Raw genomic sequence first — 18,966 nt, forward strand, 5'->3', positions numbered from 1 at the left:
CCTAACTAACTTTGAAACCAACATGAATGTCTGATTCGGTCAAGGAGGAGGAACCAGAGGAGATAATACTCAGGGTCGTAACAGAGATCATCCAAGGGCATGTACTTATAAGAAATTCATGAACTGTAACCCTAAACCCTTCTATGGAAATGAAGGAGTAGTAGGACTGACTCGCTGGATCAAAAAGACGGAGTCAGTCTTTGAGATCAGATTTTGTGCTGAAGATTACAAAGTTAGATTTGCCGCCTGTACCTTCGAGGATACAACATTGTCATGGTGGAACAACCATGGAAATTAGTACAGCCAATTCCATCTCATGGGATAAGCTAAAGCAACTTCTGGTTAATACGTATGCAAAAGCTAGAGCAAGAGCTCTGACATCTTGCTATGCAAGATGAAAACATTGCAGCTTATACCAATCGCTTTAAACATCACTACTCTCTGTCCCAACCTTCTCAGCCCGAAACACAACAAGGTAGATATATATATATATATATATAGGGTTTAGTTCAGCCTATTCAAGGATTATTCACTACTTCCAGAGAAACTACATATGATAGTGCCAAGAGGCTGGCCTTTAACCAAACCAATCAATAAATCTGCCAGTGCACTATGGTAGAGAAGGCTGACCTTCCGGTGTCAAGAAACAACAAGAGGAAGTTTGACGGTGACTCAGAACAAGCACCATGGAATAAAGAAGAATTTGGGAAAGTTTACGTAGCAACCATCGCGTCACCTATTCAGTAAGACGGTATGCATGAGATATTTCGTTATACAATGAGTGCAACTATCACCATGTAGGTGCATGTAGAGATCACTTCTGCAACAACTGCGGTAGAAAGGACCATACTACTAAGTTTTGTAGGAGCTCAAACCACGTCCCAAACCAAGGAATTGGTGTTGGTAGAAATCACAACTAGTATGAATGTGGAGAAATTGACCACTTCAAAAGAGACTGTGCTAGAGTGGCTAGTTGAAGCGATAACACTCGAGGAAAAAATTATATTATTGGCATGAATAACGCTACCAGGGTCTTTCTCTAGAAATTGGTACGTCCTCTTTAACTAATTTGCGTGCAAACTAAATGATGATGTAGTTTTACGAACACTAGATTTAAATAATCGCTAAAACATAAAACTAGTAAAAGCTAAGAAAGACGTGCTATTAAATATTAGGAGGATAAGTAGGTTACATGATTATAGGATTAAATAGTTTTAGAAAGTGTGACTAAGCTCCATTGTACAACTCTCGTCCGAGTCTAACCGTAATAGGAGGAATCATGCAGTCGAAACACTGTTTAATTTTAGTAGCATCTAACAGTATTTGCCAGATTATTAGATAACATTAAGTAGAACTATGGTTATAATACTTTTAATCCCTCGAAAATTCTAGAAAGAATTATTTCGAAAACCCTTAGAATTATAATAGGGATTCAAGATTATGTATCAGAAAGTACTTGTATGAGGGATCACTATCATTACCAATATGTATTAGAAAGTACTTGTATGTGGAATCATTATCACTACCACTATTTATCATAAAGTACTTGTCTCAGGGATCACTATCAATACCACTATCTATCATAAAGTACTTATCTGAGGGATTACTATCACTACCACTATATATCAAAAAATACTTGTCATAGGGATCACTATCACTATCACCATATATCATAAAGTACTTGTCTGAAGGATCACTATCAGTACCGCTATGTATCAGAAAGTACTTGTCTGATGGATTAATATCACTACCACTATGTATCATAGATTACTTCTCTGAGGGATCACTATCACTACCACTATAAGTGTTAGAAAATACTTGTCTAATAACACTATCACTAGTTAATCCAAATCGGTTCTAAACTTCATTTCGAAGGAGAACCCTAGCGAGTCAATTTACTCTCTATAAAACTAAACTATAAGGATAAGCATAGTACTTGGGTATTACTCTGCCCGAATTATCCGGAACAAAAACGATGTAATTATATATATATATATATATATATATATATATATATATATATATATATATATATATATATATATATATATATAAGTATGATATATAATTCTAAAAATAAGATAAATCAAAACAAGGAAAATAAGATCAATAAAACATAATATAAGGTTAAACAAAACCGTTGTAAAATGAGAACGACAATTCATCCTTTAGCTAATTAGTTTTCACCTAACCCCCGCATATATTCATAAACCTTAAGTGACCATGAAAGATATGTATAGATCAGTACAAGATTGACACCTCACATTCGGTTGCTAGCCACAACCCTAATGGTAAAATCACATCAGACATAACTTTCTGAACTAGATAGCCCGATGAAGTGTTGTGTAGTGAAAATATCTAGTCAAAATCTCGATTTTAGGAACTCATTGTAACAAATGCTCGGCTATCCTTAATAAAAATAAACTACCGAGAGGGGAACACCTTGAAGTAGTAATAGTATGTATCAACAAAGCAAAATAAGTGAAAAGCCTTAAGATAAACAGAATAGAATGATGTATCTTAAAAGAAATATTTATAGGATTTAAAGAAAAGATATAAATATATTTATCCTAATTAATTAAGCTTCTCCCGATAGTGCATTCACGTTTGGCACTACAACTTGAATTTTGGGGACGAAATTCCATAAACGGGGGGGGGGGGGGGGGGGGGGGGGATTTAATTAATGCAAAAGTTGTCACCCATCGTTATCCACTAAAAGTGACAAACGTAAAGTATAATAAGGTTTAATACATAATATATATCAATCTATGATAAAAATACAAAATTTCATATTAAATTAGCTAAGAAAAACCATCCAAATCGTCCAGAATTTAGAAAAATAAGTGTGCAAAAAGTTATATTATTTTGAAGAAATAATAACATATTCCCAAAGTACGCGTCTTCCTAATCCTGAAAATATAAATTTCGTAAAAAACCGACTCCATATGAAGTAGATATGATATTTTGCTAAGATATATATAAATCAACCGTGCACAAGGAATGTGCAATGTCAAAAAGATACGAAGAAAGTGGTTGCCTTTTAGTTAAAGTCACCGAAAGGAGAATCGTAGTACTCCTCGAGATAAGAGTTTTGAGAAAAAGAATCCCAAAAATGAAGTCCGTAAGAGAAAGATATGATTTTAACTAAATCATTTAATCTTATAAAATAAGGTCTCTAAATAATGTCAAAATTAGCCAATGCAAGCTAAAGGAAAGTTGTAGTAATCGTCGATAGCTATGTGTGGATATAAAGAACATCAAAAATGGAGCTTTTATGAGGAAGTTACAGATTTTACAAAAAATAGCATTTTCGGCGCGCGCTCAGCACTTCTAGAAGGGGGCATCGCATACCAACAGCTTACAAACGCATGTCATACAACAGCTGGAGCCATGCCTCAAACGAACGACATGCATCTTGAAAGGCATGACGACACACATTCTATTTCTCTACCCTATAAATAGAGGCGTAGGGCTCCCTATTTTTTCACTCATCAAATCAGTTTCTACTGATTTTCTTTCTACCCTCTATTAAGAATTTCCTTGATATATATATATATATATATATATATATATATATATATATATATATATATATATTAGTTATTTTATTTTTCACTCGAGCCTTCTGAATCTCGAACCTCGACGCCACTAACCGCAGTCTAGGGTCTAGTTAAAGCATGCTACAAGGGTGAGTTCATGGTCACACTTTTACAAGGTTTTAAAACATTTACGCGGGGGGGGGGGGGGGGTGATACATGTTATAATATTATGCTATCAGTTTTAATAAATATTATTATATGTAATATAACAGTAGTTTACAAAATGCATGAAACGTTAGGATGATATTATGTATGGTAGTTACCCTACCAATATTTTGGGAATAATATTATTCCTAATCGTTATGCTACAAAACCATAGGATGATATTTTTCCTGGTAGATACTCTGCCTAAACTCCATTATAATATTATACTTAGTCGCTATGCTGATCAAACCACTAGGGTAAGATAGTACCTATTCGTTACTTTGGCCATTTTTCTAGGGTAATGTAGTACGTAGTGTTGACCCAATGTAAAGAAATAGTGTTATATCTAATCGTTATGCTAGCCATTTCTCTAGGTTACCATAGTACCTAGAGTCGACCAAATCCAAAAGATAGTATTTAATTTAGTCATTACTCTAACTATTTCTATAGGGTATCATAGAACCTACAGCCGACCAAGTCTAAATAATAGTATTTATCTAGTCATTACTCTAGCCACTCCTCTAGGGTACAAAGTACCTAGAGCTGGACATATCGAAAGAATAAGTTTAGTACGTAATCATTATGCTTGGCCATTTCTCTAGGTAACATAGTACCTAGAGTTGGCTAAAGGAATAACGTTATACCAAATCATTACTATATCAAATATTCAAACAGATAATAGTAGTATACTATGTCGTTACTTCACTCAATAGTAGTATATTAGGTCGTCACTACGCATGGATAATGATAATATATTACGTCATCGCTACGCTCAATCTAAATGGAGAATAGTAATATATTATGTCGTCGTTATGCTCAATCTAAATGGATAATAGTAATATATTATGTCATCGCTACATTCAATCTAAATGGATAATAGTTATATATTATGTCGTCGCTATGTTCGAATCCCACGGATAACTGTAGTATGTTATTCCATTGCTCAACTCTAATAATGGCTATATCGTCACTCTGCCAGTTGGCTTTACTAAGAACATCTATTTAAATATAACTACGTGTTAATTGTAATTATACAATGAAACATCAAAACTCTAGTTACGTCCTAAGTACATAGTTATATAGGTAAGGGTTGGATTGTATCCAACTAACCTACATTAAGTTCACTCTCGGTTTGGCCTGCTCTCAAAAGTATTATTCGCCTTATGTGTACTCCTAAGATATGGATACACTAACAGTATATAAGATGAATGAGAATTATGAAAACCCTAGTACCTATGAATAGTATATTACTATTTTCAAATCAAATAATCAAAATACTTTTACAACTTAAGAAAGTTATGTACAAAAGGGTATTTTCAAATTATAAAAACCTATGAACTCACCAACAATATGTTGATCTTTCAAAACCACATGTCTTCCTAGGAAACCAGGAGACGGAAGATTGTACTCCCAGAAGTAGTGGTTGATCAACGAAGCTACCGAAGACTTGTTATTGTTATAGTTATGCCTAACTGTCAACGGACCTTTTGTATTAGAAATTCTAGTATTTCAGAAACATATTCTAATGTAATATTTTATCTATAATGGAAGTGATATTTATGTTATAAATATTTTTTGTACTATTCACTGTGATCCAACGTTCTAATGTCGCACAACCTGGCATTTCCGCTACCAGGTCGGGGGTCTGACACTTCCCATGGAATTTGAGAGGATCTGCCTGTTTCACAAAAATCACAACAAGGAAGTTAGGTAAATATGGTCAAACATCATTTCACACCAAGTTAAACACTACAAGTCCATATTATTCAAGAAAGCTCAATTCTTTTAGTATACTCTAGTCTAAAATGGAGTCGAGTATAACAAAATAGGGGCTGAATTCATGCACACGAATCCTGAAGAACTATTTCTCATTGCCATGGTATTTAGCTTAAATATTGAGAGGTATTCACACTTCAAACTCGCCTATGGAAGAGTGAGTGATTTTCTTCAATCTCTTCTTTTTTATTTTGCAACTTTAGATGCAAAGAAACATATAGTTGAGCTTCTGCCCCTTGAAGATCCAGCACTTATAGTTGAAGGTATCTAGAACTTGAATTGCGGTCCTACAAACGTACCAGAGCTTCTGTAAGATACTTGAAAGGTTTTTCAAGCTTCACAAGTAAAGGTGATAGCTACGAGGTCACTTAGGATAAAATATTGATACATGGAAGTTAAGTGTTTGGGTGTTTACGATGTTATTTTGAAGATGATGATGTAAAGGTCTTTTGGTGCAAGTGACGCGAAGAAGTCTATTTTGAGGAATGCGTAGAGTATGAGTTGAATGAAGTTGACTATGTGAAGACTGGAGTTAAGGAGCTTATGTGAAGAATTAAAGATATTTTGTCTTTTGGTGTTGTGTAGAACAATTACTTCACTCAGCCTTTTCTGACGTTGAGTGTTCATTTTTTAGAACAGGCATGGCAAGCATAGGTTCCTGTTGTCTATACTTTTTGTATTATCTTGTCAATAGGTTGTACCTTGTTTTCCTATTAATAGATGGTCTTGGTATATGATCAAAAGTGTGTCTGAAAATCCTATCTTCCTATAATCGATGTTATTAAAATGAAAGTCTCCTTCTCTCCATTAATACTTTGTGGTTCATCATTTACTAACTAAGTCTTTGCTAATAAACCTGGTTACGATTCAACAAGTATTATTTAACTTCCTTATGTTAAAGTATGTATTTTGTTGTTATGTTTCCTTTATAATTACATTACACACTTTAATTATTATAGAGCTAACCATAAGATCCATGAGATTAAATTTAATTATGCATCATCATCTATAAGCATAAGTTCTTTCTCAACAAATACCCTTATCATCTAACATACACACATACTTATTATCACGATTTTAATACATATAATCATATTCTATCGCAATCGAATCTCCCCTATGTATTTGACATAATATTGTTTTTATCTAACCATACAAACATAATCATACATAGGATTATAATGCATATAATCCTACTCTTTCTTCATTTATCTCTATTAGGAGTTTATCCTAAATTGATTAACATCTACTCATGCATACACACTTCTTTATAAGGTTATAAATGATATATCCATATTTACCTTCATTTCATAACTTGTGGGCATTTATCATAATTCCTTAACATTTAGATATACATGCATATATATATATATATATATATATATATATATATATATATATATATATATATATATATATATATATATATATATATATATATATATATATATATATTCGCACACAAGAATATAAAACATATACACATTATCTAGTGAGAGAGAGAGAGAGAGTGTGTGTGTGTGTGTGTGTGTGTGTGTGTGTGAGCTATAACTCACATGTTTAGTTAGTGGAGACTAACTACCCTTTTCTTCAATTCTTCCATTGATGTATGTTGGTCTATTTTCTTTGCTCAAATGTTATTCATACAACATATCAAGATCGATAAAACTTGTTTTTTGCCTATTAAGAGCTTAATCCCTATCTTTTTCGAAATGAATTCTCAATGGATCATAATTCTATCTTCTTAATTTCTACCTCTAAATCTACTCTAAACAATGAATCAAGCATCTCATAGTACCTAATTCATTATATTCTAATCTCTAATGCATTAATCATAATTCCTCACTAGTTAGGGTTTCAAACCCTAACTCTCAATGGATTGATTTCACCATGGACATCACTTCCAAAGCATGTTAAAAGCTTCTAAAAACTCTCAGTAGCATAATACTAAAGTTATATGTTGATCAAACCAAGAATTCTAACCAAAATAACACATTCACCATTAAAGCACAAAGCTTAAGAAAATTGAGAAATCTTTACCTTAATCTAGAGAGGGTAATAATCCTCGCAATCCACCTTCTCTATTTTCTTTTGGCATGGTTTTGGCATCAAAATTGTTATCTTCAAGCTGTCAATCGATTCCCCAAAGAAAATGATTGGAATCAGCTCTTAACATGTTATAAAATGTTTTCTAACCTCGTAACTGTGTCGTAGTCATGTCTTTACCGCGCTGTGGTGCGCTTAGTTTAGCCATCGCCAGTCTCTAACCGATCCTCAGTGCCTTTCTCACAAAGCAACCTAGTTTGGCCACCTCACCACAGTACCCACAAACCAAGCCATAGTGCAAAGTAATTTTCCTTCCACTTACGACAAGGACTTCATCTGAATCCACGCTTCATGGAAAGATCTTCACCATGCCACGGTGGATTTTGACAATAACTTTCATGTCTGATTCCATTCCAGCTTTAGGACATTTTCTTCCAACCTTCAATGCTTCATATCTTCTTTGTCTTAAACCTGTTATCTAATATCTTTATATAAACACTAAGGTGGAGATGAGTTCTACAACTTCATTAAGTCACTTCTCACCGAATTAATATGGGTTTTAATCTATTAAGTCACAAACTTGGCCTAAATGCATAAAATTTCCCATTTTACCCTTTTGGCCAAAATGCATATTCTCATGTATTTATTCTATGGAACTTACCTATCTTATCTCATATAAGTGAATTAAACTTATCTTGGCCATTTTCATGAAGCCATAACGTCATAAACTTCTAAAGTTATTCTAAATGACCAAATTTCCCTTTTGGTCAATACTTTACTAAAAATCAAATCTCTTTTTAAATTTTGGGTTCTTAGAGACAAGGTGCCACTCAGTGGAACCTGATGTGACGTCATTCCACCTCGAAGATGTGTCATGCAGGGGAGGTGTCACTAAGTGAGAAGGGGTGCCACTCATTGGCACATGATGTGTCATTGATACAATATTTGTGCCAATATAATGTATCTCAATGATGAAGGTTCCAGAAGTGGCAACATGTTGGATTTTGTGATTAGTTATCACATTTCATGTGCCTATGGATTAATGGGCTTGGAGAGTTAGGATTTTAGGTCTGATTGAGTGTTTGTAATAGTTCCTTAAAGTTAATAAAATATTCTCACTCTCGTTCGCTTGTGTATGTAGGTCACCTTCACCGAACCACGGTAAAGATTGTGTTCAGTTTTGATTTAATTTTTTTAGAAGTTTTATTCAACAAGTTTAACCGAAGATGGTTTGACATTTGTATGAAGTGCTTAACTTGTTTTGTTGCTATCCTAACAACTATGACTAAAACAGAATGACGACATAAATAAAATGACTTTTAAGATATTAACCATAAACATTAATATGACAATGGATGGAGATATTGTAGTATTTATATATTTATTGATTTAAAGACACATGATGTATAAGGGTACATAACATGATTCTTTTTGATATACGATAAAAAAACATGTTTACTTCAAAGTATATAGGGATAGAAGCTTTTCCCTTTTTATTGTAAAAGTTGCATTTATGTTCCAAGATCATCAATTGCTTCCAATTATATCATGTGTTGCAGGGTCACCTCTTACTCCACCATTATGTATGTTACTACCATTCCCGGAAACTCCTTTAACCATCATGGAAGATCCCATGTTTAGGAGGTTCATAAGAAAACTTATTATTCCTTGGACAAGTGGTCCTATAAAGTCAATGTTCAATTGTGGAAATTGTTCCATGAGGGATTTTTTAATATAATCCTCAAGTTTTCCTCTAAAATCATCACTTAGCCCTTGTGGAAGACGGCTCTCCACTTGTTCTCCTTGGTGAATTGTGTCACTTACTCCACATGATATGTTTCTTGCAGAAACACAACTAATATGGTCAATTTCGTTTCCATATCCAGCAACTATCTTGTCCTCCCCAATAAGATTTCTGCAATAAACATTGTCAATCATGAAAACAGACAACCAAAAAAACACAACAACAATAGATTTAAGAACCATGATAATTTTTATGATGTTCTATCCACCATATGAATTAACTGACCACAACTTCACATGGTATATATAGGATTCTATTGGAAATTAATTTGGTAGGAACAATCAAATACAATTAACCAATCTATTATTTCATGCAAAATATTAAATAAATAATTATGTAATATATATATATATATATATATATATATATATATATATATATATATATATATAAACACATACCGTTCCACACTATTATGTTTTCTTCTTAAAACATTCCAAAACATATATATATATATATATATATATATATATATATATATATATATATATATATATATATATAATTTGAGAACTCATAGATTCTGGAGTATTCAAAAACTTTTTTCTTGACCTTCTTTTCAAAAAAAATTATTTAATGCCTATTGAAGTTGCGGTAGAAGCTTAAATTCTAGTAAAAATTCTAAAAAAAATCATATGATTTTTTGGTGGGTGCATATATGCAACTTTGTGATTAAAACAACTATTTTCATATATACAAATAAAAAACTTGCTTATAGACAAATCGAAAATTTTCATATACACACATATGTACAAATATAAAAAACCGTGTTTTTTGTTTTTTTAATTTACTTTTTACGTGCGGTTGGGCTTATTTAGCAGCGTCATAATGCATTAAGTCTCTTTTTTTAAAACAAAAATCGGGATAAACGTTTTGGGTTTTTGACAATATATATATATATATATATATATATATATATATATATATATATATATATATATATATATATATATATATATAGAGGATAGCTGAAAATATAAAAAAAATAAATTTTTTATTTTATCTTAAAAGTATATCAATATGGATGTCTATTTGTAGAGAATAAAAAATCATAAATTTTGGTATATTTAAAATCATTTTTCGATATAAATAGCTTCTTAAAAATTAAAAAAACAAAAAAAAATATGTTTTTGTATATATTAAGGTAATGATTAGCATAGTTTAGGGAAACATGTTTTGTTGGAAACACATATGTATTCCTTATCCATTTCCGCTGGTACAACAAAGGCTTTTGCGACAAAAATAAATGAGTGGCTGAGAACGATTCCCCATTCTCAACCTTTTTTAATTTCTCAATTGAACTTACCTCTATATATATATATATATATATATATATATATATATATATATATATATATATATATATATATATATATATATATATATATATTAAATGTTATTTAAAAACTCGTAGTTTCGAAAAACCCAAAAACGTTTATCCCAATTTTTGTTTTAAAAAAAAAGAGTTAATGCATTATGACGCTGCTAAATAAGCCCAACTACGGATAAAAAGTTCAAAAAAAAAACACAATTTTTTTTTACATGTGTATGTATGAAATTTTTTGATTTGTATATAAGCAAGTTGGTGTTTTGTATATATGAAAAATAGTTGTTTTGCATATACAAAGTTGCAAAAAATCAAATATTTTTTTAAGAATTTTTACTACATTGCAGCTTCTGTAGCGGTATATATATATATATATATATATATATATATATATATATATATATATATATATATATATATATATATAACCAATTTTATTTAACAACACCATTCCACACTTTCATGTTTTCTTCTCCATCAAAAAACATTAACAACATCTATATTGATTTGTCGTTTCCGTATTACGATAAAACATACCAAAACACACACACACACACACACATATATATATATATATATATATATATATATATATATAGAGAGGTTATTTTGTTTTTACTAACTATTGTGTGCAAGAATACACAGATCTGGACCTCCATTATCGTTTTATCATCTCTGTTTTCTTTCCTCCATTATCGTTTATTACTTCACCCAGTGAACATTACTTTTTTCCACTGTCACAAAGATCTAAGATAATCAATATTTTTGCTTCCTTATCAAAACTATTGCGTCGATCTTGAATCTACATCTTCAAGTGTTAATTATAAACCCCCTAACCGCGATCTTTTTATAGTAAAACAACGTATTTTCATAAGGTTTAGTACCTAAGCTTAAATGGGGCTGTAATGTATACACTTTTCCATATATATATATATATATATATATATATATATATATATATATATATATATATATATATATATATATATATATATATATATATTATTTGTCTAAAATATATGAACACATAAAAAACTTAGAAACACTCAGAAAAATATGAATTTGGTTTTATTACTAATGAATTTGGATGTATATTACTACTGAATTTGGATGTAATCACGATTGATATGGTTTCACTTCCTGGGAACAAATTAGTAGGTTTTTATTTGGCTTTTTTCAATTTCACAAATTAAATGAAACAACGACAAGAACTGATAAAACGTAGGTTAAGGCAACTTATGGTGATTCCATCAACTAGTATACTTATGCGTAATGTTTATGTATATATTATTAAAAATAGAGAATGTTAATTAAACCGCAAAAACCGCACAAAAACTATAGAAACCGTCCGCACCAATCGCACCGCATAACGCGATTTAGAAACATACGCGGTGTGGTTTGCAGTTTTTAAAAATCTCAAACCGCACATGCGTTGCGGTTTGCGGTTTAACCTCGAAACCGCGCCAAACTTTTTTTGGCGAATTTTTTTTTTTTAAAGTTACTTAATGCCTATAGACACCGCCATAGAGCTGCACTGTAGTAAAAATTCTTAAATATTCTTAAAAATATATATATGATTTTTTGTTGGGTGTTCACTGTTCAACTTTGTGATTTGGCTATATGCAAAACAACTTTTTTTTTATATATATATACAATAACAAATTTACTTATTTACTAATCATAAATTTGTATATACACACAAATATAAAATCATGTTTTTTATTTTATTATTATTATTTTTTTTTACATTTTGGCCGCGATTGGGCTTATTTTGGGTTCTATATATATATATATATATATATATATATATATATATATATATATATATATATATATATATATATATATATATATATAAAAAGCTGATTTAACAACACCATCCCGGACTATTATGCTTTCTTGTCCAACTAAAAACATTAATTACATCTATATTAATTTATGACCTATGTACATGTCTATATTGATTTATCACGTATGTACATGTATGTATATATTTATAAATATACTAGTCGAATTTCCGCACGTTACGCACCGAAGATTAAAAATATATTGTTAAAATATTGAAAAGTATATGTTTAAAATTGTTATGTTATTGACATTAACTTTGAGATAATATTTTTACACTAATATATATATATATATATATATATATATATATATATATATATATATATATATATATATATATATATATATTGAACAATAATATTCATTGACATGAACCCACATGCCTCATTAATAGAATTAAATATAATTATCTAATTAGTATTATTTTTAACAATTATTATTATTGATTACTTATATTTTTACTTGTGCGATCATTTTCTAATTTCAATAATGATGTTCATTTAAAATACAATTTATTTATAACTAAATGTAATTTATAACTAGATTGCTAACCCCCGCTTCGCGGGGGGCAGAGCGGGGGGCAGAGGGACCTGATGTCGGCATATGATCTCGGTTAGAAGTTTTGGTCAGAAAATTTCGTATGTATTTTCACATATAAGGAATCTGTTTATAGAATAGATAAATATATTAGGGGATAAGCATCAAAAGTTATCATTCATTACTGGATTGTTATAGGATATTCGATTACAAAACTGTCGATCCATTAAAGGATGACTATAGAACATTTGATTACAAAAGTGTTGGACTGGTATTTGTCGTCACGGTGCTTCATGGTCTCGAATGATCTTCCTGCAGATGTCTGTTGCTGAACTCATGTTGTCTTGCATCGTTTCGAACATGTCCAGCATGATGACGGTGTCTTGGTCGAGGTCTTTGATGAAGGTGTCCGTGATGACAATGTGGGTGTACGGCATGTCGACCGGTGCTTCTTTTATCATAGTTGTCCTTGTCTCGTATGTGCTTTGAACGATTGCCAGTGATTCCTTCATTGTCTGGAGTTGGTCTTGAAGTTTTTGCATGATCGCTTCCATGTTGTATGTTTGGTGTTTGGTGGAGAAGTCGATATCTTTGGTGTATGATTTTATAGGAGATTATTGTGGTTGTTGGATTGTATTTATTAGAGGCAGTGAGTTAGGGTGGCTGTGACCTTTTTTTCCTTTATTTGATAGATGTGATTGTTGGGTTTGGGTGTGGTATTAAATGGGTAATATCTGGGGAAATCTTTGACTACAAGAGGTATATTTGTTTTGGAAAATGGGATAATATATGAATCGAAATTAATAGCTGGCTTGTCTTCAATATGCTTTGTAGCATGTATATCTATTTGAATACACTACTTTTAACCCTATGGTATCTGTTTTCATTGATGTAGTTTGTAAATTGTTAATTGTTGTTGTATATAAATTTATTTAATTGTATATGTGGTGATTCATATTAATATAGAGTAGGATAAGTATGTCGCTTATATTAGTGTGATATTAAATATGACATTGTTATGTAAGTATCATTTGTATAGGTTGTTTTTTGTGAAATTTTGGAAAAGTGGAAGCATGCAAACGGTGTCTGTTTATTATTGTTTATATTACATATGATAGTTGTTTAGCATGTCTGTTACAAAAGATAAACATATTGTCCAAAACAAAAGTTTGATTTCTTAGTGTTGTTTCATGATATCTGCTATTTTGTGGTTCGTTTTTGATTTTTTGGTGGTGGTGGCCCTGTGATAGGAGAAATGAAAAGGTATTAGTATTTGTTTTGGTATTTTGTTGTTTATTTTTTATTTCAGTACATCAACTTTTACCTGGTGGAGTGAAGGTGAGAGTGCGTGCCACAGGGCGAGGAGGTCTGCTTGGCTCTAGTGTTCCATCATCTGGTCGCATTCTTGTCATCCGCGGTACGGCTGGTGTTGTTGGGACAGGTGTCTCTGATGGCGTTGTTGATTCTTGGATGTCAATTATTATGAAACGGATGTTGTCGGTTGTTGATGTCCTAAGCATTTGGATACACATTGTTTTTGTTTGTTCTTTTTGATCAGTGATGATGGAAGGGAGGCTGTTTCTGCTTGTGAGCGGGTTGTCAGATATAAACTTTTGAAGTGATGATTTTAACAGCTTCCGAGACGCTGTTTCGGATACAACCGCAGGTATGGTGTCTGTAGTGTCGGTAATGGTGACTGTGAATTTGCATCTATTGATATAAAGAACTTGTAAGCAGTATAGTTGATGAATAATGGTTTTCTGTATGCTTGAGAAGATACTTACGTGTAGGTTGGGTTTTCAATGAGTCCATGTGCACTGCAATACCACTGTTCGCCTCTTCTGAAAATGGGATCTTTACAAATTGGACATGTTGTTTGGTACCAGCTGTTTTGAAAGTGAAATTCCTTGATTGAAGCTTCTACTATGAATGTTTTATCCTATAGATAAAAAGCAAATAGTTGTCAGAGTGGGAAAGAGATTGTATTTGTATATACTTATATTATTCATATTGTGTTACCAGTAGATCAGATCTGTTTTTCAGTTTCATGTTGTATAGGGTTGAGGGAGTTCCTGATAGTGCTGGTATCGGCCTTGAGGGTCCTGTGAATCTGAAACCATGTTCTTGTTGGTATAGAATTGAAATAATATGGATTCTACCATATTTGTGTAATTTATGTGACTTACAGAGTTATGAGTGATGTTGTCTCCGGTATATCTGGATTGACATAGATATGTGTAGCATGTGATGAGTCGTGCCGTAATGCTCCTACATAGAACGTATTTGGTGATTAAGAATATTAGAGGATATGATGTATATATATATATATATATATATATATATATATATATATATATATATATATATATGGAGCCATACAGAGGAGTGTACCATTGGATGTTGATGGTTTTAGGTTTGCTACTGCAACAACCGTTGTTGTAGATGGGTGATCTAGGGAGGCACGGTTATATTTCTGTGGATTGGTTATGCATTCTTTCCATAGATTGATTGCAAGTTCACTGCCACTAATGGAATTTCAATTGTTTTTGGTGTTAGGCGGTGATGATAGAATTTATGAGTGTAGTTTCATAATTAGTATGTATACCTTTCATCAGTTAGTATAAGCAACACAAATGGTTCTCTATTTGCTTTCGTGCAATCTCTTATCTTTGATAGAACGCCAATGAAGTCTGTTTAGAAGTAAGTGGAAGTATGTAACAAAACCAAATATGAACAATCACTTTACCTCGAAATTGTTCATATTTGTCAATTCACAGTTTCTACCCTTTTTGTTCCTTGCCTCAAAAGAACAGCAGGGGTATATTTGTCAAGTTTGAAACTAAAAAAAAAAAAAAAAAAAACCAACCAAATATGAACAATCACTTTGAATAATATAAAACATTTATGTCCAGATTGTTCATATTGGTTATTTCCCACCTTCAATTTTTTTTTTTTTTTGTTTAATTTCAAAGCTAACAAATATACGTCTGTTGATGTTTGGAGGCAAATAAGAAAAAGGCCAAAAACTATGAAATGACCAATAAGAACAATTTTTGGTTAAATTTTTTATATCATAGATACTTATTATGGGAAATACTGTTTTGCTTTAGAAAAGTTAGAATTCTGTATTTCAATAATGGGCCTGGATTATTGCCTTTAAGATTTGGGATGAAATGAATAAATTTTTTTTTGTCAGATGTACAAAAGTGATTCCCATGGTATTTTGTAGAAATTATAAGTAATACAAATTTACATTTCAGTTATATCGAGGTTTTTAATAAATACCTGGATAGTATGGTGGTGTTTCTCCGAGTTGTATCAGATTTGACTTTGATACGAAGCGAAACCAACTTTTTGGAACTATTATTGTGTCTGGAATTGGTTGTATGATGGACTTGAGACCAACATCAATATAGAACTCATTTTCAAGAACTTTTTGATACTTGTCTAACTGAGGACAACTATAATCTGATATGATGTAACATTCTGAAACATTGAAAACAGATTCAATGTAGCTCTGATTTGTTCGCTGTCCAAGAATTTGAATTGCATCTCCCTGTAGAAACAGATTATTATAACATTAGATTGAATGGTATTAGATGTGTTTTTATTGTTATAGAATTGTATCGTGTGGTAATCATACGTGTTTTTTAAGCAACAAAGCGGTTTGGTTTGTCAATATTAAAGAGTGATAATTAAGAATTTTCTTCATACAAATTTCAAATTTGTTGAAAATTTTAAATCCAAAACCTCTTTTCCTTATATTTTGAATAAATAATAATTTTCTTGATAGACCTTTCATTTGCTGAAAAATTGCAATTTGAAACCTGTTTTTAGTGTAATATATTTTGGTGGTAACTTACAAATCTGTCAACAGCCAGGTACCACGTCTCATATTGGCGGACATCGTGTTTCCATTTGCGTAGTATTCTAACTTGTAAGGGGCCTCCGATACCCTCAGCTTTGAGTTCTGAGATACTCGTCATTACTTGTTTGTGTTTTCTATTATAAAGAAATGTGCGGAGGTAAGCAAGATATTTGGATGAAAAAAAAATATTGTATAAACATCTAAAACCTGTTCAAACATTGAAGAACATATGAATAAAATGAAAAGTAGTAACGGTGATGAAGGGTATAACAGGCAGTGATACTGTAGACCTCGGTTGAAGTCACTCTGCGTAGTAAATCTTTGAAGACAACATTTTTTGTTTCGTTGGTTTTAGTCGTGTCACTGCTGTTTATTAGTATCTTTATGGAATCTGGAGATGTTGCTCGGGAGAGGGCAACATAGAGTTGTCCATGTGCAAAGACAGGTTGTGACAAATATATTCCAATCTTACATAGTGATTGTCCTTGACTCTTGTTGATAGTCATTGCGTAACAGACTTTCAGTGGAAACTGTTTTCGTGAGAAGATGAATGGCAGATCTGCTGACTTATGTATGAACTTTATGTGTGGTATGTATACACGTTTTCCAATCGAAGTGCCTGTTATGATTGTCGCTTCAATAACAGTTGGTAACAATTGTGAAACAATCATATGGGTACCATTGCATAAGCCTTCCCTCTGATTTATGTTTCTTAACAGCATTATTGGACAGTCTACCTTAAGTAGAAGCTCGTGTGGTGGTATTCCTGGAAAGGTTAGGTGGTTCAGGTATTCTATTGGATAGAGGCCTTCCAAGTCTGATGTGTGTTTCCCATTCGGCTGAATGGTGTCCGTGCTATTGTATATCCTGCCACCTGTTGTCACCATTTTCAAAACATGACCGTTTATCTCATCAACTGAATCATTTGTGGGACAAACTATCGCTCTTGCTGAAAGCAGTGTGGCAGTCGGTTCATTAAGTGCACCATCCCCATACATAAAATCAATTAAGGTTTGTAGGGAATTGGGAGAAGGTGATATTAGGAGTGAAGATGGAATTTGTATCCAACTTGAGTCTTGTGGGTCATCTTTGTCAGGCACACCTATATGTCCATTACCACTAGCTAGCAGCCATGTGGCAAAGTCTGATAAAGTCATTGAGGCGTGGGGTATTGTGTTAGAGGACTCTAGTCTCATGTTCGTATGTAAAAAGTGAATTATAAAATATGTCCATAAATATGAACTTGGTAGAGTTAGTGCTATAATTCCAGAACGTGTACTTTTTGTTAGAACAGGAAGAGTTTGGCGGAAATCACCACCAAGAAGCACTGATATGCCTCCAAACGGTTTTTCATCGCAGTCTAGCACATCTCTAAGTGAACGGTCCAAAAATTCAAAACACCTTCTGTCACTCATTGGTGCCTCATCCCAAATAATGAGTGTTGTATGTTTCATAAGATCTCCAAGGAAGGTAAGCTTTTTTATATCACACGACTTTTTGTTGTTTAAATCAATAGGTATTTTGAACCTTGAGTGTGCAGTTGTTCCAGAGGGTAACAAAAGTGATGCGATTCCAGATGCAGCAACAGCCAAAGCGATTTTGCCTATTGATCTCAGATACGAAAGAATAGTCGTCCATAAGAATGTTTTACCAGTACCACCGTGTCCATAAACAAACATTAATATTTGCGTTTCATTCTCTATGGAAGTAACAACTCTGTCATAGACTGATCGTTGGTCGTTGTTCAGCTTTGGTAATTGATCATTGTGCTGTTTCAGTAGTGCTTCCCTGTCATAACTTATTTCTTCCAATAGCAGTCGATTTTGTAAAACACCAATCACATTCACTGACGGAACTGGAAGACCAAAATCTGCCATTGATTTAGATGGGACAGCGGAACGGAGCGTGTCATCTAAATCATGAAGTAGTTGCTGTTCAACAATTTGAGCAGCAGAGGTAATTGTCTTATCTGGTACTTCGACTCTAAGGGTATGTAAGTAGTCATCTTTCATCCTAT

General features: G+C 32.3%; 1 protein-coding gene and 2 long non-coding RNA genes across 3 annotated transcripts; all 3 read right to left on the reverse strand.

Moving 5' to 3' along the window:
• Positions 1-14,925: 14,925 nt before the first annotated feature.
• On the reverse strand, positions 14,926-15,333 carry LOC145109095 (uncharacterized). Its single transcript, XR_013708768.1, has 3 exons — positions 15,268-15,333; positions 15,101-15,191; positions 14,926-15,020 (listed from the first exon to the last, which is right to left on the reverse strand). It is a non-coding gene; the product is annotated as an uncharacterized LOC145109095 (long non-coding RNA).
• Positions 15,334-16,557: 1,224 nt separating this feature from the next.
• On the reverse strand, positions 16,558-17,309 carry LOC145109100 (uncharacterized). The gene is made up of 3 exons (XR_013708769.1): positions 17,240-17,309; positions 16,945-17,083; positions 16,558-16,637 (listed from the first exon to the last, which is right to left on the reverse strand). It is a non-coding gene; the product is annotated as an uncharacterized LOC145109100 (long non-coding RNA).
• Positions 17,310-18,102: 793 nt separating this feature from the next.
• LOC145129114 (uncharacterized) lies at positions 18,103-18,961 on the reverse strand. Its single transcript, XM_079063862.1, has 2 exons — positions 18,242-18,961; positions 18,103-18,135 (listed from the first exon to the last, which is right to left on the reverse strand). The coding sequence occupies exons 1-2, from the start codon at positions 18,959-18,961 to the stop codon at positions 18,103-18,105; spliced, it is 753 nt and encodes a 250-aa protein (XP_078919988.1).
• Positions 18,962-18,966: the final 5 nt, after the last annotated feature.

Source organism: Lactuca virosa, chromosome 1 (assembly GCF_052849685.1).
Source record: "Lactuca virosa cultivar CGN04683 chromosome 1, Lactuca_virosa_CGN04683_v6, whole genome shotgun sequence".
NCBI lineage: Eukaryota > Viridiplantae > Streptophyta > Magnoliopsida > Asterales > Asteraceae > Lactuca > Lactuca virosa.